Source organism: Pristis pectinata, chromosome 7 (genome assembly GCF_009764475.1).
Source record: "Pristis pectinata isolate sPriPec2 chromosome 7, sPriPec2.1.pri, whole genome shotgun sequence".
Classification (NCBI taxonomy): Eukaryota; Metazoa; Chordata; class Chondrichthyes; order Rhinopristiformes; family Pristidae; genus Pristis; species Pristis pectinata.
In genome coordinates this window covers 21029947-21056871 of record NC_067411.1, presented here as the reverse complement: position 1 = coordinate 21056871, position 26925 = coordinate 21029947, and the positions used below count along the sequence as shown (strand labels likewise).

Genomic DNA, 26925 nt, shown 5'->3' with positions numbered 1-26925 from the left:
TCCTCTTGTACTTTTATGCTCTTACTCTTGCATGCTATTTGCCTTTTTAACTGCTTGAGTAGAAGGACACCCAAGTCTTTACTATCAATGTTCCCCCATCTCTCAGTATTTAAATAATATTCTGCCTTTTACCCCTACCAAAATGGATAACCTAATTTATCCGTGTTATACTGCATCTGCTAAGTTTTCGTCCACCCTTTCAATTTGTTTACGTTGCATTGAAGTTTCTTTGCTCAAAATTCATAATACCAGCCAGATCTCTCTCATCAGCAAACTTTGAAATATTACTTTTGGTTCTCTCATCCAAATCATGGTTATAATTTATTAATAACTGAAGCCAAAACACTCATCCCTGCCACCCAGAAAAATGCCCAATTATTCCTACTTAGTTTCCTGTCAGCCAACCAGTTATTAATCCATCCTGAAATATTACTCCTAATGCCATGCATTTTAATTTAGCACACCAACCTTTTAAATGGGACTTTACCAAAGTCTTTCTGAAAATCCAAGTACAGCACATCCACCATCTATTCTCCCAGTTTCATTCTCATAAAGCTCAAACATAAACTCCCTTCCAGAAATCCATGCTCATTTTGCTTTACTTTCCAAGTGTTCTACTATCTCATCTTTTGTAATAACTTCTAGAATTTTTCCACCATTACAGACCAACTTGTCTGTAAATCCTTTTGCCCTTCCCTCTTTTTTTAAAAATAGTTAACTGCCTCCCCTAAGTTTAGTGTCAACTGCAAATTTAGAATTGCTCGAGTCCAAACTCTGGAATTATAGGTAAATTTGTCTATTATTTATTAAACGCTTTGGGAAAATCTACAAAGCTTAGAAATGTTTAAATATCTGCATCTCTGTTAAATGCTCAATTCCAAAATACTAACCGGTTATCACTGAGATTTATGACTTTCAGTTTCTGCATCTCTCCCATTTCCTCAGGCAAGTACTCCAATTTGTTGGAATGCAGGAACAGGACAGTCACATTCTTGCAGTTACCAATCTGAGGTAAATCAAATTGTCACAATGAGACGTTTATTTACAACAGCATAAACTAGTGCACTAACATTACATCACCACGAGAACATAGACTGGAATGAATTATCTCACAAGTCACAACAGTTAAAAATTTTCCTACAACTGGTGTAGCAGTATTACAGCATCAAGGTTAAACGATGAGGAGTATTTCAGGGATAGAACTCATTAAAAAAAACATATTGCTAGTATTACAATGCCAGAGCTCCATTCAGCATCACATAACAGCCCCAGTGAGGCTCGAGCTGTGGTGGTAGAATTAATTCCATGTCACAGGCTGAGCTTACCACATTTTCTATTTATTTAATCACCATGCAGTTAAAGCTCAACCAACTTGAGGCATGGAATAAACCATCTTTCATTAACCCAAATTAATCTGCTTAGATGGGATTTTCATTCTGGTACAAGGATGGGCTGCTCACATTTCCTACAAGACATGAAGGTCCCCTCATCATAATAATCCTCTAAACACAAAATGAGATTTCAACATTTGTGTCCAATATAAAGCTAATATTTGCCCTGATGAACATGATGGTAACTTACTAGCTTTCAGATCCCTTTCACCCATGAAATTCTGAATTCTATTTACCTCAAGAAATAGCTTCAGGATCATATTTGCAGTTTCCCACTTGGAAATACAAATGCTGTGGCAATGACTGTCCTAAGTTCTTTCCCAGAGGATCATGAAGATATGAACTGTCCTGCGCAAGGTTGCAATGGAAGCAGAGATTATAACATATTTTAGGCTGTGTCATGGGCAAATTTTGGACAAGGGCTGATAAAACTATAAAATAGGGTAGATAGATTCTTTCCCCACCCCGGGTGGAAATCTCAAATACTAGAGGACATAGGTTTAAAGTTGAGGGGGGGTGGGGGGGGGTGGTTAAAAAGGAAATTTGAGACGTTTATTTTATAAAACAGAGTGGTAGGTGCCTGAAATGTGCTCCCAGAGAGGTGATAGAAGCAGATACAATAACAATGTTTAAGATAAATTTAGACAGACACAAACAGGTAGTGTAGAGAGAGATAAAGACCACGTTAAGGCAGAGCAGATCAGCTAAATTGGCATCATGGTTGGCACAGACGTGCTGGACCAAAAGGCCTTTTCTTGCACTGTGCTGTACTGTCCTACGTTCTGTTTAACAGCAATTAAAAATGTGACAGACAAACTGGGGAGTGACTTCTGACATTGAAGCCAGGCTGATAGACAAAAAGAGCCATTGCTTCGGTTGTGCACTTGCAATTACCCAGGTAACATACTAATACAAAATATTTCAAACCCATCTATTTGCTTCCAATGCACAACAGATACTGGGCCGCGGTTTATGTTTCTAAACCTCAGCTTGCAATGACATGCATTAGCAAGATAAAGTCAATTCACAAGCATATGCCTGTTTAAAAATGGTATTTTCTTAAAAACTGAAGATGGTGTTGTCAAGAAGCTGAGATAACAGTCAAGCCCCATATCAACACACAAGGTTGAGAGGATTAGATAGCACTAATCTGAAACTCAAACTTGGGTTTCAAATGAGGGCATATTCTATGGAGCTAGGAATTCAAGTGTTGTGTAACAGAAAAAAAGTAGAGGAAGTACAGAATATGCAGCGATTCAAATGCTAAGTGCTCCCTCATTTTGAGTAACACTTGGAAGAAACACAAAGTCACAAGGGTACAGAATACACTTTGGTAGGATGACTTCATTGTCCATCACCAAGAGCAGCTTTGTCAGAACCTCTTGGTTTGAGATCTCATCACAGCTTTGGTCTAAATATGGATCGAAGTCTAAATTCTAGAAGCAGGATGGGAAGACATCAAGGTGGTATTTGTCTGGGTGTGGTATCAAGAAGACCCAAAGTCAATGGGCATGAAAGAGTAAACATTACAATGGTTGGAATTGTACCTCATACAAGTGAAGATGGTTGTGGTTGCTAGGAGTCAATAAACCCAGCTCCCAAGCATCACTGTAGGAGTTCTTCAGGGCAGTGTCCTATGTCCAAGCAGCTTTCGCTGCTCCATCAATGACCTTCATTCCATTACAAACCAGATGTGCAGATGCTGACTGACAATTGCACAATGTTCAATTCCATTCACAACTCCTCAAATGAAGGAACCCATTCCCACAAGCAGCAAGACCTAGACAACATTTATATGTGGGCTGAAGAGTGGCAAATAACGTTTGTGCCATGAAAGTGCCAGGCATTACCCATTATCAAGTCCCCCACAGTGAACATGCTGGAATCACGAACAGTCAAGAAACACAGCTGGACAAACCAGAGAGGGTGGGCAGTTGGTGGAACTGCTGCCTCAGATTCAATCCTGACCTCAGTGCCGTGTGTGTGGTGTTTGCACATTCTTACTGTGACCACGTGGGATTCTTCTGGGGGCTCCAGTTTCCTTGCCCATCCCAGAGATCTGCAGGTTGGTAGATTAGTCTAGCACTGTAAGTTGGCCCAAGGTGAGTGGTGGATCAGGGGGAAGTTGATGGGGATGTGGGAAGAATAAAAATGGGATTGGTGTAAATGGGTGCTTGATGGTCAGTACAGACTCAGTGATCCAAAGGATCTGTTTCTGCACTGCGTGACTTTATAAACACATAAAAACATAACAAAAAGAGCAGTAATAGGCCACTTGGTCCTTCAGGCCTTCTCCACCATTCAGTTTCCACTTTCTCCACATATCCTACGTCCATCTTCTCCTTGCTTCTATTTTCTGTGGTACAGAATTCCACAGGTTCACCACCCTCCAAGTGAAAAAAAATTCCCAATCTTGATTTCAAATAGTATATTCTGAATCCAAAACTGTGTCCCCTGGTTCTGGACTCAGCAGAAGTCAGGAGCATCTTCCCTGCATCTGATCTCTTTAGGCATGTTAGAACTTGAGGGTTCTATGAAATTGCCTCTCATTACAAACTTCAATATTGGCATGATTGACCCAATCTCCCCTCAAATGTCAGACCTGCCATCCAAACAATCAGGGCAGTATACCTATATTGCACTAGCTCCAAGGCAAGAACAGTTTCAGAAAAGGCCAAGGTCCAGTACAGCAAAACACCTTGCTCCTGTGTCCAAATCTTGCTCTGAAGGCCAACATACCATTTGCCTGTGGCTGGGCATCCTGTGGCTCAACACATTTTGAACAAAGCAGCTTACTTGATTGGCACCTCATCAACTATTCCAAGCAATCGTTTTACTGCAACCACTGCACAGTGACTGCAGAATACTATCTCCAAAACACTAGTTCCTTGCCTTGCTTATTCCAGCAAGGCCCCCAAAACTCATAAGCTCAACACCATGAAAACCAGGGTGTCCATGTATGAGATCACCACCTGCAGCTTCCCATCTACAGCAGACATCAATTGTCATCTGAACTTGGATACAGATGTCAAATGCTTCTTTGTTATTGGACCAAAACTGGAACCCTCTATTCAACGGCATTGTGGAAGTACCTTCATCAGAAGGACGGCAGCAGATCAAGCCAGGGGTACACCACCTCCTTCCCAAGGGCAGTTCAGGATGAGCAATAAATGTTGTTATTTTGAACATAACACAAAAAAAACAAATGCAAGCTGTGTAAAAAGAAAAATTGAACAACAAACCCTCAACTTGAACTTCACACTCTCTCAAAAATTTGGTACATGTAGCTACTCTACAGAGAATATTACTGACAATAGTAGGATGACAAATAACTTCACTGCTAAATCTAATTATCCATCTAAACAGAACATTTTGCAGAGTTAAATAGAAACATTGCTAACCTTTCCATATCTCAACAATGGCCACAAATTAGGCCACTCATTAGTTCTTGGCTGCTCTGTAGCTCAGCACCAATTCACAACTACAAACCTAATTCCATATCCTGCAGATCAAACAAGTATTTTTAAAAAGTGAGCTATTTCAGTTCAGAATAGGCTCCAGCAAACAAAATATTAAAAGTAACAGACATAATCGTTGAAACTTTCCATTTTAGAATCCAAACCATATGGTTTGAAATAGAACATGTGCAATGAACAGTATACCTGATTATAAATAAGTACTTCCAATAATAGAACATTTCATAATGATTACCCAAAGAACTATCAATTGGTGTCAAAAAAGTTAAACATGATTGCTTAACAATTTACCTCTGAAGGAAGATCTGTAATAAAATTATGATCTGCTGCAAGTGTTCTTTGATTCTGTAACTGCCCAATTGTAGGAGGTAGGACTTCAATTTCATTAAAACTGAAATCAAATTCTTCTAAACATGAAAGCCTATACAAACACAAGTAAACAAATGATTGCATAACCAAGACAATACTGTTTCTCATGCTTATCAAAACATTTCATAATGGACAAAACCACAGAAAAGCTAAAAACTCAAAAGCTTCTTCTGACAAGAAACCTTACCACAAGTTTAAGGAGTTTACAAAATCAGTTTCTCCCCCAGGTTTTGGCTGCTCACAATTTACATTTTAAAAAATCTATCCAAAATACTTACCCTCCAATTGAATCTGGTAAACTTATTAACTGGTTTTCATCCACCTTAAGTGCAGTTAGTTTTTTAAGAGAACCTGCAATAATGGTAATGAACAATTAAAATTATGTCTCTTATTGGTTCTCAAGAATTTTAGGTCAAATGTGCAAAATCCAGAAGTTAAGAACATAAATAGTAATAGGTGCTACAACCCCTCAAACCTGATCTGCTATTCAGTAATTTCAGATCAGATCTAATTCTCAACTTCTTCTTGCCTGATCCCCATGATTCCCTTGTCCAAAAATCCCTCTCAGCTTTCAACATATTCAAAGAACAGCTTCTACATTTCTCTTAGGTGGAAAATCCCAAAGGTCCGTAACCAATGGAAATGGAAGTTCCACCTGTGTGAAACAGATGATCCTTTATTCTGAAACTGTGCCCTTACTCCAAGATCTCCCCACTAGAGCAAACATCCCCTCAGCAATTGCCTCGCAAGCTCACAAAGAAGCTTATGATTGGCGTGATCACCCCTAATTCTTCTGAATTCCATGAGACTTCACCCAACCTGTTCAATTGTACCACATAAAATACTTTAATGTAAATAGTTGGTTTTCTACTGAAAGTTTGAAAAATATAACTTACTTTCAAAATAACAGTTATTGTGTGCAAGTTCAATATAAAAATACTAAATAGCTATGTTTTAGTTCACTCAATCAGCTTTAGGTTTGTAAATGGCCCAGATTTTATGGTAATAATGATGCTTTCAGCTCTCACTATTATTATATCCAAAACCGAAGAGGAACGTTTTTATTTCCACATGCAGAACTGAAAGCAGAAATCACTGTTGTTCCCAGATTTGCCCTGCTCCTCCACAAGTTTTGCTACCTCAGTTCTTTGCTGAGACTCTTTAAAAACAAGAAGGGCAGGAAGGAAGTTATGTACAAAACACAAATTCCCACTAATGCAACAAAGTAAAGCTTGTTCATTCAGTTGTAAAAAAAGTGATAGATCAAAAGAGCAATCAAGAAATCTCTTCAGCACTGAAATTTTGCCCTATATATCTGAAGCTTCACTGGTTACAAATTTTAATTAGTTTTAAGGAAATTTTAAAATTTAAGTTTAATATTTGTTTTTTCCTGTTGTTAACCATTTTCACCCCATTTTCATTTCTTTATTATGCTTCCTGTATACAAGTTTATGTAGTACTAAATACTTTCTCTTGCACTTCTTGGCTAAGACAGAAAGCAAGGATTCATTATTCTGACTGGTTTATTTGTTGCTTTATCTACTCAATTCAAGGTACCCCATAGAGGAACCAGATAAAATGTTTTGTTTTCAGGCAAAGGGCCACTAAAAGGCTTTGGACAACTACAAGCATGGTTAATGCTGAATGACTTTTCCTTGCCACTCAACAAGTTTCTTTACCCCAAACTCTCTAGATTTTATTTTGGAATAGTGTTCATACACTTCTGCCCCTTAATCGAAATGAACCCATTCTCCTTCCTTATTCCTACAATCCTTACTTAAATATTCATTCTCGACTTAATCAATTTGCAGTATTTTAAATATTACAGCTTCAAAGGTTAGAATTGACTATAAGAGCTTTTTACCTCCTGCAAAGTCAACAGCTATTACTTTAAATTTTCATGGGCTTCTTCAATCAATCACTAAGGTTTAACTTTATACATTCATCTACCAATCTGGTTTTACTGCAGTTTTTATATGTTTGACTAGTTGAAAAAAAATTGAAGTATTCAAAATTGATGTGCTGAGCAAAGCAAACAAAAAAGTGATTCCCCAGCCTCCACACCGTAAATTATTATTTCAAGATGTGATCACTAAAAAAATACACATTTATTACTATGGATTTGTGGCTCAAGACTGGAGGCTGTCTTGAGTGACTGTAAACAGATTTAAAGGTAAGGAGACAGTATCAATCTAAATAGTTTCATTAAGTATTCTGAAGTTTTTCTCATTTCTGTGATCTAAGAATATTTTGTTTCAAAGCTGCAATTGACATGCTTCATATTTCTTAATTTTAACTTGCAGTTGAACAAGTTAGTCAATGAAATTGGTTGCATTTTCCTCATTGACAGAGTTCATTTTCTGCCTTTTATTTCCTCAATTTATTATTGCACATTGCCCCTGTCCACCCAGGAATAGCTGGATTCTTCTTCCCTTACCCAGGGATGTCAAAGGTGACACTGCTTCCACTACTGCTGCTCTGGATCATACAGAATTTGCAAATGGTTGCTAAGGAATGGAAGCAGTACTGTGGATTTTGTAGGGAGAGTTTCTAGAAACTGACAATCACATCTAAAAAACTTTGTTTAAAAGCATCAGCAATAGGAGTGAGAATTATAAATTAGTTGTAGTCAGAATGATAACATAGCAATAAGTAGAAAAAGTGGCACCAACCTATACAATACACCATGAAATAGTAATGTGTCACATTTAAATTTTCATGTTTTACTATAATTTGCAGGTAGATACCATCACATGAATGCACAGCATTTTACAATGTGGTTGCTCCAATTTACTCCAAAGAATAAACCAGTGTCTTTGCCAAAGAAAACTTGTGATGGCAAAGCATGAAACATTGAAATTTTAAAAGTTGCTTAACAAAAATAAAAATTGTAAACTAAAATTAATAATTTTTAAATATTCTAAAGCTATATCCTGAAGAGAATTTTTCCAAACTTAGTTGACTGCTGGCCATTTATTAAATGAGTATGGAAAGGTTCTAAACCTAGACTAAATGTTATATTTCCAAATCAAACTCTTGACATATTTCAAAATTTCTATTTCAGGAACACCCACATGGGTCACTTAAAAACACATACAAAACTGTCAGACATTGCAAATATTGCAGTTAAATTTACATCGCTATCACAAAACCTATTAAATGTAGAAAACCACTTCTCAAATATTCAAGCATTACACTTAAAAACCAACACACCAATAGATTCAGGTAACTGCTGAAGTACATTGCTAGATAGCAGGAGGTCTTGGAGATTCTCACACCCGGATATGGCATCATCAACCATCTCCACATTGTTCTTGGAAATGTCCAAGTATGTCAGCTGCTTTAATTTGCCAATGAACTGCAAAGACAAAAGGAAAAGTTAGTTTTGCAATGTGATACTCAGGTTATTTCTATACCACTATAGGTAATAAAGGTTAAGGGCAACCTTGATGATTGAGCAGCTGAGACAAATTTAAGGGCATGGATTCAAAAAGCAGTTTGTACTGAGCAGCTATTGCCAAGTGAGCACAGTCTAGTCAGGGCAATGGTACAGGACAAAAACTAGGCCTCAAATCCCCTCAGTTTGGGGGCAATGGTAGTAAGGGGATGGTAGTGGGAGAAGAAGAGTGCAGCTTGTAAAGTGCAAGCCTGGCTAACAACTCACATTAGGCATCAGATACAACTATCCTTAGTTGTGGTGGTCCCTAAAATGAAAGGAATTTTGATACTCAGCATCGAAAGCTCAAGCATAAGTTCTTGTCAGTGCACTTCAGGGCAACAATGAAAAATAGCAAAAGGAATCAAATGAGTTAAATGACTTCAGGGGAAAAAAAATGAACACAAAATAAGTACCACAGCAACCAGAACTCCACAAAATTGCAAAAGAACTGAGGTCCCTGGTGATAGAGTTCTAACCTCCCAAAAACCTTCTCCATCATTCCCTCATCACATCTGTTCCAATCAATGATATTGGTTAAAATCCAAGTCTGAAAACAAATGCCTGGTGTCAAGTAGGTCATAAGTTGATTGCAAGACCAATTTCCTTATTGGCTGGTAATTTGGAAAGTCCTTTGACAAGCATAAAGCTATTGAGTAAAGAACTTCCTTCATGAACAGTTGTCACACAATTGCAAAAGAACTCCAACAATTGATGAAAGCAAATGGGTCCCAGTCAGAGCTTCTTTGATCCAGATTTTCCCTCCAATGTCATACCTTTAGACTAAAATAAGGTTAAACTTTCCAGATATTTATTCTTAAAAAACTCAATGTTATTTTTGAAATGAATTAAAGACTTGATGTTCTTTGAATGGATGGGACTTTGAAAAAATTACAAAACATTAGTTAGGCCACAGATGGAGCCGTGCGCGCAATTCTGGTTGCTGAACTACAGGAGAAATGTGATTACAGAAGGGAGAGAGCAGAAAAAATTCACAAGGATGTTACTGGGACTATAGGGCTTGAGTTACAAGAAGAGACTAGACAGGTTGGGACGGTTTTCCCTGGAGTGAAGGAGGCTGAGGGATGACCTGATTGGAGGTTTATAAAATTATGAAAGACACAGATAGGGTAGATAGTCGCATTCTAAAACCAGAGTGCATAGGTTTAAAATGAAAGAATAAAGATTTGAAGGTGATCTGATGGGCAAATTTTAAACAAAGTGTGGTGCATAGTTGGAAAGAGCTGCCAGAAGAAGTGGTAGAGGCTGGTACAATTACAACATTTCAAAAAACATTTGGACAGGCACACAGATACGAAAGGTGCAGAGGGTCCACAGGCAAATAGATTAGCTTTGATAGGCATCTTGGTCAGTAAAGACAAGTTGGGCCGAAGCGCCTTTTTCCACTGTATAAATCTATGAATTTAAGAATAAACCAATGAGATGACCAAATATACAGAATATAGTTGATGCTTAGCGTAAATTAAACCAGAGAGCGTTGAAGTAAATGTTTACCTATGAATAAGCAACGATTACAGAATAATTTATGAAATCAGATTCAGAATGAAGATTGGAAAAATTCTCATTGGAATTACCACAACTAATGCATTTCCTTCTGATGTTATTTTTAGTACATTCATATACCTGATAACCGGAACACAGTTCCTCAACACTTGCAGTACACCATGTTCAGAAAATACATCTATCAAAAGAGGCTACCTACCACCCTTGTTATCAAATGCTGTATTTTTTTTAAAGTTTATTAACAATATTTATACCTCACACTGAACGATAAATGGCCCAGTGCAATGGTAAGAGATCACAATGGACTGATATTGCCAATGTTGCTTTTAAGTAATTTTCTTCACATGGCTCTCATCATAGCAGTCTACTGCTGCAGTTTCTTGTGTGCTAACAGCAGTAAGAAGCCAAAGGAGGGGCCAAACATTATTCCCCTCCCACCCCCCATTTAACCCCTAACTGCATGCACATGGCTGTATCAAGCAGCACGTCACTGCTGTTGCTTCTGCTGGTTTGCTCAGTTCCAGCAAAACAGCCCAGAATGCTGCTGCATATATTTTTGTACATAAATCAAACATTTCTACAATGATAAAATTAAAATTTTATCCAGAACTTATACCAATCCATGTAGCACATACAGAAAGTATGCTGTGACAAAGCAGCTAATAAATACAGTATGTTTTTAAATATTTCCCAGTTGACACTGAGGAAATTGCAAGTTAGGTTTGAATTTATTTCACAGTTCAACAGCAATTCTGCTGCAGACCACAAGCTCCTGGCCTTAGTGTCTTTCACATGACTCCAGGACATATTGCCCTCATTCTGCTCAGGACAAGACTCAATTAAGGGAAAAGGAACATTCCAAACTGATCTTGTTCAGGCAACCAATTACTTAAATATGCGGGTGCCCTTCACATGCATGACCATTAACTACACCAGCAGAAAACATCAAACGATAAAATCTGTGCACTAAGACAAAAGGATTATTTCTGCTTGCAAGTATATTGAGGAATAAAACCCTTTGGTTGTTTGTTCAAAGTCACTCAATAACACACATGCTTGTGCTGCAACATTGTAGCTCAATAATTTGAAGTTTAGAAAATTAAAGGTCTGAGATTTATTCATCAGTTGTGCAATTAATAGGAATCTTGTTCCTTAATGCTCCTGAATGAAACAAAGGATGCAGAACTGAGCTTACATTTGAAAATTTCATCCTGTAGCGGTTGCTACCGCGGAATAAAACAAGACTCTACTCGGAGGATTGCCAAACAGAACTGGTTTATTTTCCCGCCTTGTGCGGGCCCTTTAAGGGAGAAAAACTCCCGCCCAAAAAAACCGGCAATGACGTAAGTCCTACGTCATCAGGACTTTCCCGCGCACGGGTTCTCCCCGTCGCTCGGAAAGACGAGGCCCGCCGCCATCTTGGGCCTCGTCGCTCCGACGCCGCGCGACCCAACTGCCGAGCCGGTTCGCCCGACTAGACGGTGAGTCGCCACACAACCCCCCCCAGAACCGGCGAGACAGTCCCCAAGGTCCGTGGGCTGTGCCAGCTGCCGCTTAGGGGGGCGGCCTCTGCGTCGTGGCGTGGTGATTTGACTGACGGACGAACCGCTCTCGCGCTTGGCCCTCCACAGGACATCTGCCCGGGCGGCCACCTCACGGGGGTTGCGGAAGTCGGCGTCAGCTAACAACAAGTGGATGTCATCGGGGAGCTGTTCGAGGAAGGCCTGTTCGAACATCAGGCATGGCTTGTGTCCCTCGGCCAATGCCAGCATCTCATTCATTAGGGCGGATGGGGATCTGTCCCCCAGGCCGTCCAGATGAAGCAGGCGGGCGGCGCGCTCACGACGGAAGAGGCCGAAGGTCCGGATCAAAAGATCTTTGAAAGCCGGGTACTTATCTTCCTCCGGAGGCGACTGGATGAAGTCTCCAACCTGGGCGGCTGTCTCCTGGTCCAGAGAGCTAACCACATGGTAGTACTTCGTGGAGTCGGAGGTGATCTGCCGAAGGTGGAATTGCGCTTCAGCCTGGTCAAACCAGACGCTGGGCCGAAGGGTCCAAAAGGTGGGCAGCTTGAGGGCCACTGCGTTGGCTGCTGCGCTGTCGTCCATTTCGCGGGTCCAAAAGCCGTTTGGACCGTCGGGGTCACCAATGTAGCGGTTGCTACCGCGGAATAAAACAAGACTCTACTCGGAGGATTGCCAAACAGAACTGGTTTATTTTCCCGCCTTGTGCGGGCCCTTTAAGGGAGAAAAACTCCCGCCCAAAAAAACTGGCAATGACGTAAGTCCTACGTCATCAGGACTTTCCCGCGCGCGGGTTCTCCCCGTCGCTCGGAAAGACGAGGCCCGCCGCCATCTTGGGCCTCGTCGCTCCGACGCCGCGCGACCCGACTGCCGAGCCGGTTCGCCCGACTAGACGGTGAGTCGCCACAATCCCATATTTGACCACAAATTCATTTTTACTCATTGGCAGAAGAACTAAGAAGCGTAGTTAAAGGATTATTCTTCAGAATGGGTCAAATATTTGTGGTCAAAACCAAAGTTTTAATGGACTGCCAATTAAACCTCAAATAGATTGATACATCTTAATCATTGATACATTAGCACATATCAATTGATACCACACACATACCCCAGGGAGCATTGCAAGTCTATTGCCATCCATCCATAACTCCTTTAGTCCAGTCAGTTGTTCCAACACTTCAGGCTGAAAGGAAATAGCACATTGAAAGTGACATTTTTAAAAATTCCACATGCACAAGATGATTTTTTAAAGTCAGAGTTTATCTTTCTCAACATTTAACCACTGAACTAAAATCTGCTTGCTTATGGAAGACATTTCTAGTTGAAAAATTGTTGGAGGACATCAAACCGTATTAATAACAAATCAAATGAATGTATTTATGTTTGCACTTAACATTAAATCAGCTATATACAGTGAAGGTGATTTGGTAAAAGTATAATAATTTTATAAATTATACACCTGCATAACTTCCAGGAAAACCTTCAGACAATATCAATGGAATATAAAAGGTAGCTACAACATTCACCCTGGCCAATTTTCTAATACAAGCTGTGTGCTACTTAGCTTTGTAAATGGCTTTTTCTAGCACAGCCAAATTCTTAACTCTGTTGGCAAAAAATTCAATATTTACTTTGTCTGATCAACTGTTCTACAATTCGAATGCATTCTGTTGTGATAATCTTGGAAATACGCCCCAGATTAACAAATGTAAGAACCCACTGATTTTTACAGTGAACAAAAAAGTGCACTGATATTTTCCTTGAACTGCTTACCACATCTGTGAAGTCATTACTTCCCAAATCTAATCTCTCCAGCTGGGTCAGTCTGCTCATGGTTCTAGGAAGATCAAGGATCAACAAGTAAGATAACTAGAAATAAGGCAGATGAGGCAAAACAAATTGTTGAGCATTGACATGCGTTTTGAATATTTAGATGCCCAAGCTACTGTTTTGTTGAGTTCTCTGTTCTGAGAGGCAAATCAAAGATTAAACTCCATGCTATCAAAAGTACAACTTTCCCAAGTGATTGGACCAATGGGAAATTCAGTTCTACTTTGTTTTAATCTATAAAACCATCGTACAAACTTGTAGTATTCAAAGTATCAGTTGATTTTACCACCAACTTAAATGGATGTCTACTTCACATAACAAATCATCATTGCAGCTTCTCCTTTCAATTCACTTATCAGGTAGCGACCATTGTATTCTGATATTGCCATTACATAGAAATTTGAAACAGATGACAAGGCCCAAGTATTAAAGTGTCATTAAGCTGTATTTGTGTCTTAAGTCATGAACATACAGCAAGAATGCCATTTTTTTCCCCACAGCTACAGGCAAGAAGTATAGAAGTCCCACAACACCAGGTTAAGAACAGCTATTTCCCTTCAACCTTTCGGTTCTTGAACCAGTAAACCCTAATCACCACTACAGTTTAGTAACACTATGACCACTTTGCACTAAATTGGACTTTGTTTTTTTTTTGTTTCTAATTGTTTCTTTCCTTGTAAAAATTGTGTACAATTTATGCTTAATTTATGTTTTTCTTGCGAATGAATGCTGCTTATACGATCCTATGTGCCTGTGGTGCTGCTGCAAGCAAATTTTTCATTGCACCTGTGTATACATATGCATATGACAAACTCAATTTTGACTTTGAAGTTCTTTCATTCACTAAGGCAAAACATGCTGAATGTGGGTCACCAACATAATTCACTGTTCAGATGGACAAACAAAGAAAATTAACAGTGAGTTTTAAGCTATTCAATAGTTTGTTTAACACATGCTAGAGGTACTTGCTGCAGTATAGTACACAGAGGGAAAAAAAAAATCAATCAGCCATGATCAAATGGCAGAGCAGACTCGATAGGAGTAGAATTAGACCATTCGGCCCATGTCTTATATTAGGGTAAATCTTAAATTGGTAATGGCTGATTTGCTAATTATAATAGGCCAGCATTCACTGCCAAAATAATGGAGAAGCTAATGGTGCTCACCATTAACAGCAAATCATACAGCAATGCCAGGCGAGAGCAGAGCATGGTTACATGAGAAGCTGTTATCCGAGGTGCTCTGCCTGATCATTAGCTTACTGTAATGGCATGCTGCCTTCTGCTTCACCGCTCAATACATCAAGTGATGTGAAGCTCTGGGCACTTGATTAGTGGTTGCAAACTAAAGCCTTCACAGATAACTAGGGCTTATCCATTTCAGTCTAAGTATTCTTTTTAAAAAGATGCAGTGTGCCCAAGTCACTGTCAGCTATCCTTCCTGGTATGTAAAGTTAACTATTACAGGTGTGAAGTTTCATTCTAATAGTTGTTGCAGATATTTTGAAATATTTTTGTTATTGGGCAACTGAAGCATCGTCAGATGGAGTGAAATGACGATGAAACGATGATGAAACAATATGCAGGAATTTTACTGCAGCATTTATTATATTCAATTAGCACTTGCCTTACATGAGAATTGCTCATTTGGTTTCCACGAGTTTGTGTACAAGATGCTGTAAATGGGAACCTGGGATTTGGGTAAATAGGACAAGCAGCTGTATATCAGACTGAAATAGACTGCTTCATATCATAGAACTCATCCTTTCTTCCCAAGCCTTCTTTTAATCCAATCATTTATTCCCTCTTCATTTCACTTTCAACACACTATCTGACTACAAATTTAAGCCTCCATCTGTTTGGTGCAGACTTTCCCAGCTCAATCCTCAATTCTTCACTGATTGATCAAAGAACAGTTGCGTGTCTAGGTCACAGGTCCCTGATGTCCATTAACAACTTGCAAAACAAACACAAGAACATAATAACAGTAGGTCATACAGCCCTCGAACCTGCTCCACTATCCCTGCAGGTACAGACTGCCCTGTTCTCTGACCTTGCTCCATTTTCCTGTCTGATACCCATAACCTTGAAATCCTTAATCATCCAGAAATCTTTCTCAGCCTTGAATATACTCAAGGCTCAGCATTTATTGCACTCTTGGATAGAACTTTACAACAATTATGAAGGGCAAGAAAAGTCGATTGCTGGCTCAAGATTTGTTGTTCTGTTCAACTTCACCAGCCCATGCTTCAGTTCTCCAAGAACAAAAATAATTTAACTTCAACCATGCATTTTAATCAGCCTTAAATATGACTGCATCTTAGTCTGTTGAAAATCTGATCTCGCAAAATTGGAGGTTTGACAAAGACCAATCTGAAAAGGATGCTGGATGTTTATTGGCAGAAGAACAAAGCTGCTTTCAGAGCAAATCTATTAAAACTTCACATCTGTGCAGTATGAAGGCTGAAATCTCTACAGTACAGCTTAATCCAAACATGCTGCACAATGGGTCAATAACAGGGGAACATAGATTCAAGCTAATTGGATTCTTTTTCCACACAAAGAGTAGCGAGGACTTGAAAGTCTTTGCTCCAAAGGGTAATGGAGGCAGAAACTCGTGTCTTGATAAGTACCTGATTCAGCACCTTATGTCCCATAATCTACAGACAGTACAAGGAAGCAAAATTAACCAAATACACTTTTTTTGGTCAGTATGGGCACAGTAAGCAAAATAGGGTACTTTGTGCTAGAAATCTGCAATAAGATCATTTCTCCAATCACACCTTAATCTTGAAAAGTTGTGTAACAAGAGTACAATCCATCGGTCCTCCAAATCACATGCAAGATTGCAATTGAGTTATACATCATAGTCCCTACCACCAAGTCACACTAACATAGTAAAGATGATGCAAAACATTTGTTTTGTTTTAGAACTTTGGAAGATAGAGGAGACAGCAAAAAATAAAGTTCTTATGGTGCGTTTGTGTGCAAAAAAGAATCACAGCAATAGTCATCAAACAAGTGTTTTTACTTATAATGTAGCAATTCATGTGTCCCAAGCTCTTACATGAATGAAATCTGCCAACTACTGATTAAGATAGCAGGCACTGTCCTAACAATACATCTTCTATATTAAGGGAAAAGAAACCAGAAAATCCAAGAGTTGAAATGTTAACAGGAGCAATGGGTTTGACTGAAGTAGCCCTTTGAATTACGGTTTCATTCAAGTGAACCTCATTTTTGTTTGAGTAAACATTTTGCAATTCATGTTTCTTTGAGCTTCTTAAGTCAAACTCATCATACTACTCATGCACTTAAAGTTCACAAGTTAACTGTCACTTGTTCCAAGTTTTTAAGTGTACCTTCAAGATGACCACTTTCTGCAAACCTGATGGTTATGACAGAATTAATAGACAAGCTTGCTCTGTCAACCACAAGTGCTCTATTTTCATTGCTGTCAAACTTCCCCACTGAACCAAAAAACCATTCCCTGTGGAACAGAACACATCACTTCTGTTCAAAATTTAAAGCATAGCTGTTGGTCAATCATTTTGGCCAAGTTCCCTCTGGTAATGTCTGTCTGCCAGGCCTACCATGTATCAAATGCTTGTAACAAAAGTCATAGCTGCATAAATTGCTAAATACGATCCATTCCTGTTTTTTTTTTACGCACTGGACTTCACATCAACATTCTGCACTGATGTATTGAATTTTACCAGCACAAAGATTATTCACCATGGGAGCAAATTTCCACATGGATGGATTCACAGCTTTGTTTTAAGTCACTTGTTTCTATTTTTACAATCACCATTTAATTTGGGAGTAGCAACAGGAAAAAAAATGCAAACGTGGCAATTAACCTTCCAGATACTTATGCCACGAGTTCACAGCTTGTGACTCTAGGGACAGTCTTCCCCAAAGGAATAAGGAGAAAACTAGTTGATGGGAGGTGGAGAATGTTAATCTGTAAAAGCACACATCTATCAGTGCTGACATCAGCAATGGGATGCTCTGGGATAGTTTTTTTTTTGGGGGGGGGGGGGGGTGGTGGAAGACAAAAAAGATAAAATAATAATCTGAAATACAAACTGAAAGCGATCTACATTATGATTGAATAGATTACAAATATGATGAGTGTGACCTGGATTTCCCTCCAAATCACATGCCATACTAACTCAAGTGTACTGCCACCCCTTCACTGTCGAGAGGTTTAAAACATGGAACCAACGCCACAGGATTGCAGTGGTTCAAAACAATAATCCACCACCACTTCAAGGGTAGTAATAAAATAAGCTAAAAAAACTCAAAGCTTTGGGTCACACTTATGGACAGAATGGAGTGCCAATTTGCACATCTTGAAAATTCAATTGAAAACCAACTAATCAACTTCCCTTCCAGCTAATAAGAGGCATCCCCATTTGGTCTCTCCCCTCACCACCAGCTATCCCCTGCCCCCTGTCTGTTATTTAAAACCTTCACCAGTTCCGATAACTAAACCTCTCCACAGATGCTGCCCGACATATTAAGTATTGCCAGCATTGTTGGCATGGTCTTTGACTACACACCTTTTCAAATGAAATACAAACTTAATCAAAATATTCCCTGATGAATATAATAATCAGATCATTATTCAAAAATACAGATGACTCCCACGTTACTGCAATTCTAGAAAACTGTCCAGTTCATGATCTTGCATAATTGGAAGTCGTGTCATCTATGCACACTTCAAGAAACACAAGTCGAAAAATAACAAAATTTACTTTTTCCCCACAAAATTCCAAGGGGGCAAATTTTATTCTCTCACTCAAATTTTTGGGTAGTGATTTGTCAATTCTTAAGGGGGAGTTTCCATTACCCAAACAGCCATAATACAGGGGGTTGCCTGTTTTGCCTTTGCTATTTGATTTATTGGTTGGCAATACTATTCCAACAAAAGTCAAGACAGTCATTTGTTATCATTTCCAGAGAAAGAATTGGTCAACTTTGTACACAGATGTATTTCACATTACAGGTTTGGACCCAGCATCTTAAATTTTGAGTGGATATTTGCCACTATAACATAGCTATGAGATTGAATAATTGCTTTTTCATGAACCAATGCTGTCTGAATTTTTTTTTGAGTATTTTTAACAAAGTTATAATGGGATCATGCAATCCAAAAAATACTCTCCAATTACCTGGATTTAATTGCTCAAGACAAATTACTCTGACAGGCAAGATTTCAGTAAAAAAAAAGGATCAGCATTCATGTCAATTGAGATTACTGAACTTGTCTTTAAAAACTTGTTTTTGACTCTGAATGAGAACACGACCAAAGAATCATTCAGCATGGAAACAGGTGCTTTGGACCACCAAACCATGGAGCACCTATCTAATCCTATACCAATTCCATTTTTGCTCTTCATGTATTCCCATCAACCTTCCCCTCTCCTCCCACTCCCCCCCCGCCCCCCAGATCCTATCACTCAATTACACACCAGGGATAAATTGGTTTATTATTGTCACTTGTACCGAGGTACAGTGGAAAAAACTTTGTTTTGAATGCCATCCATACAGATCATTTCATCACATCAGTGCATTGAGGTGATACAAGGGAAAACAAAAACAGAATGCAGAATAAAGTGTTACTGTTAGAGAAGGTGCAGTACAGGCAGACAAGCAAAGGCCATAACGAGGTAGATTGTGAGGTTAAGAATCCATTTTATCATACTAGGGGACTGTTCAATAGTCTTATAACAGCAGGATAGAAGCTGTCCTTGAGCCTGGTGGTATGCTCTTTTAGACTTTTGTATCTTCTGCTCAGTGGGAGGGGGGAAAAGTGAGAATATGAAGGGTGGGCGGGGTCTTTGATTATGTTGACTGCTTTACCAAGGCAGTGAGAAGTGTGGACAGAGTCCATGGAGAAGAGGCTGGTTTCCATGTGCTGAGTTGCGTCCACAACTCTCTGCAGTTTCTTGCTGTCTTGAACAGAGCAGTTACCAAACCAACCTGTGATGCATCCAGATAGAATACTTTCTATGGTGCATTTATAAAATTGGTGAGGGTCATACTGTGTCTAATTAACCTATAGACACACCATTTTTAGGATGTGGGAAGTAATTGTGGTCAGAGAGAAAAAGTGCAAATTCCACCAAGACAACATTGGAGGTCAGGATATGTTAATATGTAGCACTAGAATTAGTCAGCATATTACAAGTTTAACCACCTCCTCAGCTCCCTAAAATCTGCTTGAAGGACCACATCCCCCTCCTACACATGTCACTGGTACCAATATAGACCAAACTTCTAGTTCTTCACCCTCTCCTTCAGGATGCTCTCCAACCATCCAGTGACATCTTTGACCCTGGTACCAGGGAGATAACATGCCATCCTGGAGTCACGTCTTTGGCCATGGTAGAACTAGTCTATCCCCTATCACTATTGTGCTCTTCTTCTTTCCCTCTTGCATGGCTGAGCCTTGAAGAACCATCACACTCACTAGTATTTAAAAGAATAATCTGTTAGTGAGCAGAATGAACTCTGATCTTTTGGACTACTTGCCTGATCGTGAATGTCTGCCTGGCAGTAACCCACTCCAGATCTGTCTGCACACTTAAAGCACAATGTAACCACTTTCCTAAATGTGCTTCAATGAAGTCCTCAGCCTCATAGACACCAGCTGCCACTCCAACTCAAAAACCAAGGGGTTTAAGCTGCTACAGTAGGATACACTTCCTGCAGAAAGTGTATCCTACTGTAGGATCGTCTAGGTCACTGGACAACTTCCCTCATGGTACGGGATGCACATTGTACTCAGCTGAACTGCTTTGCCATGTCTCACCTTTAAGATAACTCACAAAAGCAGAAAACACACAGCAGGCTCCCTCACACTGATATCATACTTTCAAACTAATGCTGGTGTTGAGTTGCACCTACCCCCATTCCTCACCTAGCTCACTCAAGTCCCTGATTCAAAGCACACATTGTGAACCATGCACTCAAGCAGACCACTGTGCTCTTGGAGACCTCAGCTTTAAACATCCAAGTGCCTACAGTTGGGACACTTGACTTCAATTAACTGGTATGTAATATTGCGGGGGGGGGGGAACACTGAGAAAATTAAATCTCATGTTAAAAAACTGTCATGTGATCTAAACATCGAGGAGAATCTTCAATTCTTTCTAGGAATTAAATGAAGCAGGATTGTGTTGCTAAAAATGATGCTAATTTTGTTCATACCTCTGGTTAATATTACTTATTAAACTTGATTTTTCTATTTGACCCATTATATAGACCATGGCATGCAACACACATCACATTTGTAACTATTTAGATGTGATATTTAAAAATGGTAAACTGCTTAGTCAAAGACTATCTAAAAAAGCTCTAATTTTTGTTCATAGAAAATCTATGCTTGCCAATGGAAACTTCATTTTGCATTTAACATGAATCCTGGTAAAGAGCTGATAAAAGTCATTGACTTGAAATGCAAGCCATGTTCTCTCTCCACAGATGCTGCCTGACCCAGGTATTTCCCACATTTTGTTTTAATTACAGCATGTAAAATTATTTTGGAAAGGCTTACATTTTTAGATAAATGTTCAAACATGAAATAACTTTAAAAGGTATGAAGGGAACTTAGATAATTTAGATGCAAGATAACCATCAGTAAATCATATGCAAACAGAGAATACAAATAATGTTGCACATAACAATTGCCCAGTCATTGAAACTATTGAGAAAAATGTCCAATTATTGCTGCATGGGCAAATCAGATTTTGTGCCATAAATACAAATCTGTCAGAGGTCCATGTGAAAATAATACACCATATCTTCAGAGTTTAAAAACTAATCAGAGCAACAAAAAGGACTGTAAGGGCTAAAGCTTTCGATCACACATAAAAGAAACAATAAGCTTTTACTTTATGAAAGTGCCAATAGCTACTAGTTCATGGATCTTTAATGACACCAATGGTCAAACTATGTGCACCAACCTCCAGGGGAATGACCTGCTCATTTTGCTGCATTTATATAGCACATTTAAAAATGAACAGCTAAAGGGTTTTGCAGAAGCAAAATTAGACTAAAACAGATGTAACATTGGAGGAGATTAGGCTTGGTTTTAAGTAGATAGAGGGAGAAAATGCAGGATGGCTCGATGGCATTGGTCAGAATAGCCAAGATACAACTAGGATCTTCAAAATGAAAGATGAAGAAATGAATGGTTGAACAAATGGCAAGAATCTTTTTGGGCACAATACAAGTAACTGACACATAGAACTGACTCTGTGCCAAGTGGCATATTTGCCACATCTTTGCTTTACCTATTAGGACACCATATTCCGTGAAGGGAAACCTCACAGTGATTAAGACTTTCCCAGATTTATCTTGTTTTTATCCTTTGCTGTGTGCACAAGGGGACAATTTAACACATACAAAAGCAATTAGTGTCAAGAGAATAGTGCACCACCTGGGAAGGAGGGTGGACAAGGGCACTTTGGCATTGTTTTTAAACAGAAGATTCAAGTGCTTCATGAAATCAGTCAGCAAAACACAAAAGATTACAAACTGAACACAATAGCCAATGAAAAGGATAACTAAAGAGGGGGCTTTGGTGCTTTTAGAAAGTGTTCCAAATGATCACTATTTGGAACCGAAGAATTTGCATCCAAAAGGCTATGTACTTCCAACATGTACATTCATTAAAAGAAACCACAGTGTAGGCTGAATCCCAGGGCAATTATCTACTGAATATAAGGGTCACTGGCAATCAATATAGGTCTTCCACTTAGATCGGGAATAGAAAACATTCCCACCAGTACCTCATCTGAATTAACCCAATCACTAAGCGTGCCCATTAGTAGGCCTTCAGAGTTCTGATCCCAATCCACTAATTTCCAGTAGGGAAAGAGAGAAAGAAAATTAAGTTTTTCTTTTGTTTATATTTTCCCATCCAAAGGATTGGAATATTTGTTTTGCCCTCCTGTTCAGATCAGTTCCCTCGGCAGACAGGAGGCTCTACAGGTGTAAATAATTTAATTATACATTATAGGGGGCATCCTTTCTAATGGACTGTGAGCAGCTTACTCCCATAACTACTGACACTTGCATGCATTTCCACCAGTAGGAGAGTCGTCAACAAGGAGGCATAGCATAAAAGAAACAAGGGGCCTGTAATTTAAAACTGAGGTGTATAGACATTTATCATCTCAGAGGGATATGGGCCAAATGCAGGCACTTGCTCACACAGACATCTTGGTTAGCATGGATGGGTTTGGCTGAAGGATCTGTTTTGTGCTCTATTACTCAACGAGGGTGGTGAAACTCTGGAATTCTCTGCTCCTTAAGGTAGTGGAGGCCAGATCATTAGATATATTTGAAAAATTGAGGAATTGAAAGTTGTGGGGAATTGGCATAAGAGTTGAGGCCAGCGTAGATCAGCCATGATCATATTAAATAGAAAGGAAAGCTTCAGGGGCTGAATGGCCTACTCCTGCTCTTATTTTCTTGTGTTCTTGTCTTACTGGGAAGAGGATGAAAGGATAAGGGAGTCTATTTGCCTACCTTCTGCCGAGCTTTTCATAAAGGTCAGCATTCCAGGACTTGCATCAGCAGCTCAGCATCAGCCGTGACCAAGTCTGTATCTGGACTGCTGGAGTACAGGAGACATCAGTGCCTCCTGAAAGGGCAGAGATTGAATCAAGTTTGAAATTTTCTCTGTAGCTGTGACACTTTACTCTGTAATGTTATTAGTTTTACCTGTACTACATCAATGGACTCTATACTAACTCAATGTAACTACATTGTGTAATGAATTGACCTGCATGATCGGTTTGCAACACAAATTTTTCACTGTACCTCGGTACAAGTGACAATAATAAACCAATACCAAAGACAGTTTTCCACAGCTTCCGTCAAAATGCAGCACCTCTGTTATTAAACCAAGAATTAAGATGCCGTTTTCCTAGGGAGAAAAAAAGAAAATGCAGGAGATAGGCAGAAGGTCAAGCAGCATCAGTGAAGGGAGAAGCATTTTGGATTGATAAATTTGCATCAGTACTCAGGCCGTGGAAACAAATTTTGGCAAATACTTGTCCATAAACAATAATGGTGAACAAAACAAAGAAGAAATGGAAATTCCAGTGTTGGGTCACACTTGGAAGTGTCATTGAATTCTGATGAAAAGGTTATTAGCCCAAAATATTAAATCTGTTTCCCTCTACACAGATGCTGCCTGACTTGCTAAGTATTTTGAGCAGGTTATATTTCAGATTTTCAGCACCTGCTGTAGCACACTTCTGTCAATGTACAGTTGGATTTTTTTTTAAGATATCTTCATTAGTCACATGCACATCAAAACACACAGTGAAATGCATCTTTTGCGTTGAGTGTTCTGGGGGCAGCCTGCAAGTGTCGCCACACTTCCGGTACCAACATAGCATGCCCATAACTTCCTAACCCACACGTCTTTGGAATGTGGGAGGAAACCGGAGCACCCAGAGGAAACCCACTCAGACACGGGGAGAATGTACAAACTCCTTACAGACAGCAGCCGGAATTGAACCTGGGTCGCTGGCGCTGTAATAGTGTTATGCTAACTGCTACACTACCATGTCTGCCCTGTAAGATACAGAAGGTTACAGACATACACTACCGCTATTGGTTTGCAATTTTTTGATTCCCACTACCATTCTACTACAACAGACATCTATGCCTTAATCAAGAACTAGAGAGATGCATGTCTGGCCACAAACCGGGTGCAGGATGGAGCCCCATAAAGTACACCATAAGGATTCAGAAAGCATCTTAATCACTCGTGCAAACACTTCATTTAAAAAGCAGACAACTGTTTCAACATTTAGGCATCAGGTGGAATCAAGTTGATGGGTTTAACAAGAGTAAAGCAATAGTGGTAGTTGAGAAGTTTGACTATGAATACTTTTCCACTACTGCAGTGGTATCCAGTTCTGTTTTGACATATTAACAGCTCACATCCCAAGGAAGTGACAGATTCTAATTACTCAGGCAAATGTCAGATATCACTATACTGAAGCCCTAACTCCTGCTCCTCACATATTGAGTGCATTGTAAATGGTGCAACATTGGCCTTAAACATAGAGGCTATCAGTGCTGAAGTGCTCAGTATCCAGCTGTTTCAGGTTGTACACTTCAGATCATTTTCTGCCCTTATAAATATACTAAACTGAAGATGCTGATCATATTTCTGTAATAGAGCACTTGAAATGTTCCTCGTCTTATTCAAATGTCCACAGCTGCTTATCAAATGTTGAAGGAATCTCCCCAGCACACAAAATGCCTGGCTGTCTGGTCTCCAATGTATGCTTAAGATTACATGGTGCTAGCCTTGATTCAACAAGCATCCTACCAAGCTCCATTGGGAGTTCAGAGAGGATGCAGGCTTTCCACATAATGGCATGAAGTAAATATGATGGGTGCACAGTAAAATTTAAATGGCAATTAGGTCAATGGGAGATTTAGCCCAGTCATATTTAAACTGAGAAAGACCCATTACATCTTTCCTGGAATCCATGCACAAACATGGCTCAGAGATAAAAGCCAAATCATCAACAGCTTTCCATTCAGAACAGCCTCAACTATCACAACATGATTCATGGAATAACTGGAAAAGATATCTGTAAAAGAAAATGTTTCCACAATTCTTAGCTGAAAAAGTTAATTAAAAAGCTATATGTATGTTAACAATTGAATGAAATAAAAATTTAATCAGCAAGCAGAATGGTTTATGAAATTATCACAAACTTTCACAATAGCTTTCTAATATAAGCAGTTTTTGTATTAGTAATTTTGGCCACAAATTAACTTTTGCTGTTTGTCATTTTAGTCTATCAATTACTTTACATACTTGAGTAAAGTACAGCTTATAGACAGGCAGAAAGATGAGGAAGGAAACCTCCTTGCATACTGGTCCAGGTTTTCAGGCTGCAACGATATAATTATTCTCTATCATTACAGCATGAAACTGACAGCAATCCCATAAGTTACTGTCAGTTATCCAGTCCTTCTTCATAGGTTGCACTGTTTAGTGTTCTTCTCCAACATAGTCAAGGCAAACCAGTTGATTTGATGTGAACTTCAGATAGATGCACAACAGCCTTGCTGCAAAATATTTAAAACACAGCACTTTGTTGCATCATATTTGAATGAGAGCATGGCGTAATAAGCCATCATCATCATTTAGGAAACTCCCTGGTCCTAAAAGCCAACTTATTAATAATCACATCAAACGTTGCAAAATTTGAGACATTTCCTTTTTAGAAAAATACCGTCACTCATCACTTTCTACCCTAATCACAGTTGAAATTATGTAATCCCCTTCCTGGCTTGCTAAGGATTCTTTAATGTGATTGGCTGATGATGCCATGGCTACTGGATGCCAGGAAATCCTTCCAAAGTAATACCTGACAACAATGAACACCAGACGGAGGTCTTGTCACAGATCATGGGATCTTGGAGGGAAACTTTCATCTGGGACAGCAGCAAGCATCGTTACTGCCACTGACTGCAAAATCTGGACCACTGCATGAATAGACAATGGGTTTGCTCATGTCAAAGACAACACTCAGATGTTATCTTTCTAACTTTATATAAAGACTGCTAATGAGCAGGTTAAAAATAAAAGTTTATTTAATAAATGAGAGGGAGAAAAACTTACTAGGAATTTGCTAGGAGTATCTAATCACATCACTTGCAATTAAAGCACTTCACACAAATAGTCTGTGATACAGTGTGCAAACAGGCCTTTCAACCCAATGAGTCTATACCAACCATCAAGCACCTTTTATTTTGAAAACACTAATTGTACCCATCCACATTAACTCCCTTCACCCTCTCCCCATACTCTACCTCTTAACCATACACTAGACAATTTACAATGTCCAATTAACTTAGCAGCCCACAAATCTTACATATGTGGCAAGATACCAAGGCACCCAAAAGAAACCCACACCCTCACAGGGAGAGCATGAAAACTCCCCACAAACAACAGCTGATAGAGGGTGTGGGTGTAGTGCTATGAAGCAACAAGGGTGCAGTGCTATGAAGCAGCAGCAGCTCTCCGAGCTTTGAGATAACAATAGTATTTGATTATGCAAACTCAAGCAGTGGTCATCTTTGCTGGCAATTTTATACAAAATGAATAGCAAGTGAATCTTTTTTTCTGCTGATTTTAGCAGCAAAATTAGCCAGGAATGCAGAATAAATCCCACCGTCTCTTTAAAAGAAAAATACAGGACCTAGACAATGCTACTATTTGATACCCCATCTGCAAGACAGGGGCCCAGCCTTTCTTCATTATGGTACTGCACTGGACTGGCAACTTTAATTATAAGCTTATTGTGAGTTATGAGAATTGGAATG

The 26925-nt window shown here is 39.2% G+C and overlaps 1 protein-coding gene across 6 annotated transcripts in view; it reads right to left on the bottom strand.

The window, feature by feature from the left end:
* The window catches only part of erbin (erbb2 interacting protein), a 178186-nt gene that overhangs the window by 48848 nt on the left and 102413 nt on the right, over positions 1-26925 (bottom strand). For all 6 annotated transcript variants that reach the window (XM_052019332.1, XM_052019334.1, XM_052019331.1 and 3 more), the window contains 6 exons: positions 13493-13556; positions 12828-12902; positions 8450-8594; positions 5515-5587; positions 5159-5288; positions 891-1006 (listed from right to left, as the gene is read on the bottom strand). In XM_052019332.1, coding sequence (XP_051875292.1) covers positions 891-1006; positions 5159-5288; positions 5515-5587; positions 8450-8594; positions 12828-12902; positions 13493-13556 — 603 coding nt within the window. The remainder of the gene's footprint in view (positions 1-890; positions 1007-5158; positions 5289-5514; positions 5588-8449; positions 8595-12827; positions 12903-13492; positions 13557-26925) is intronic.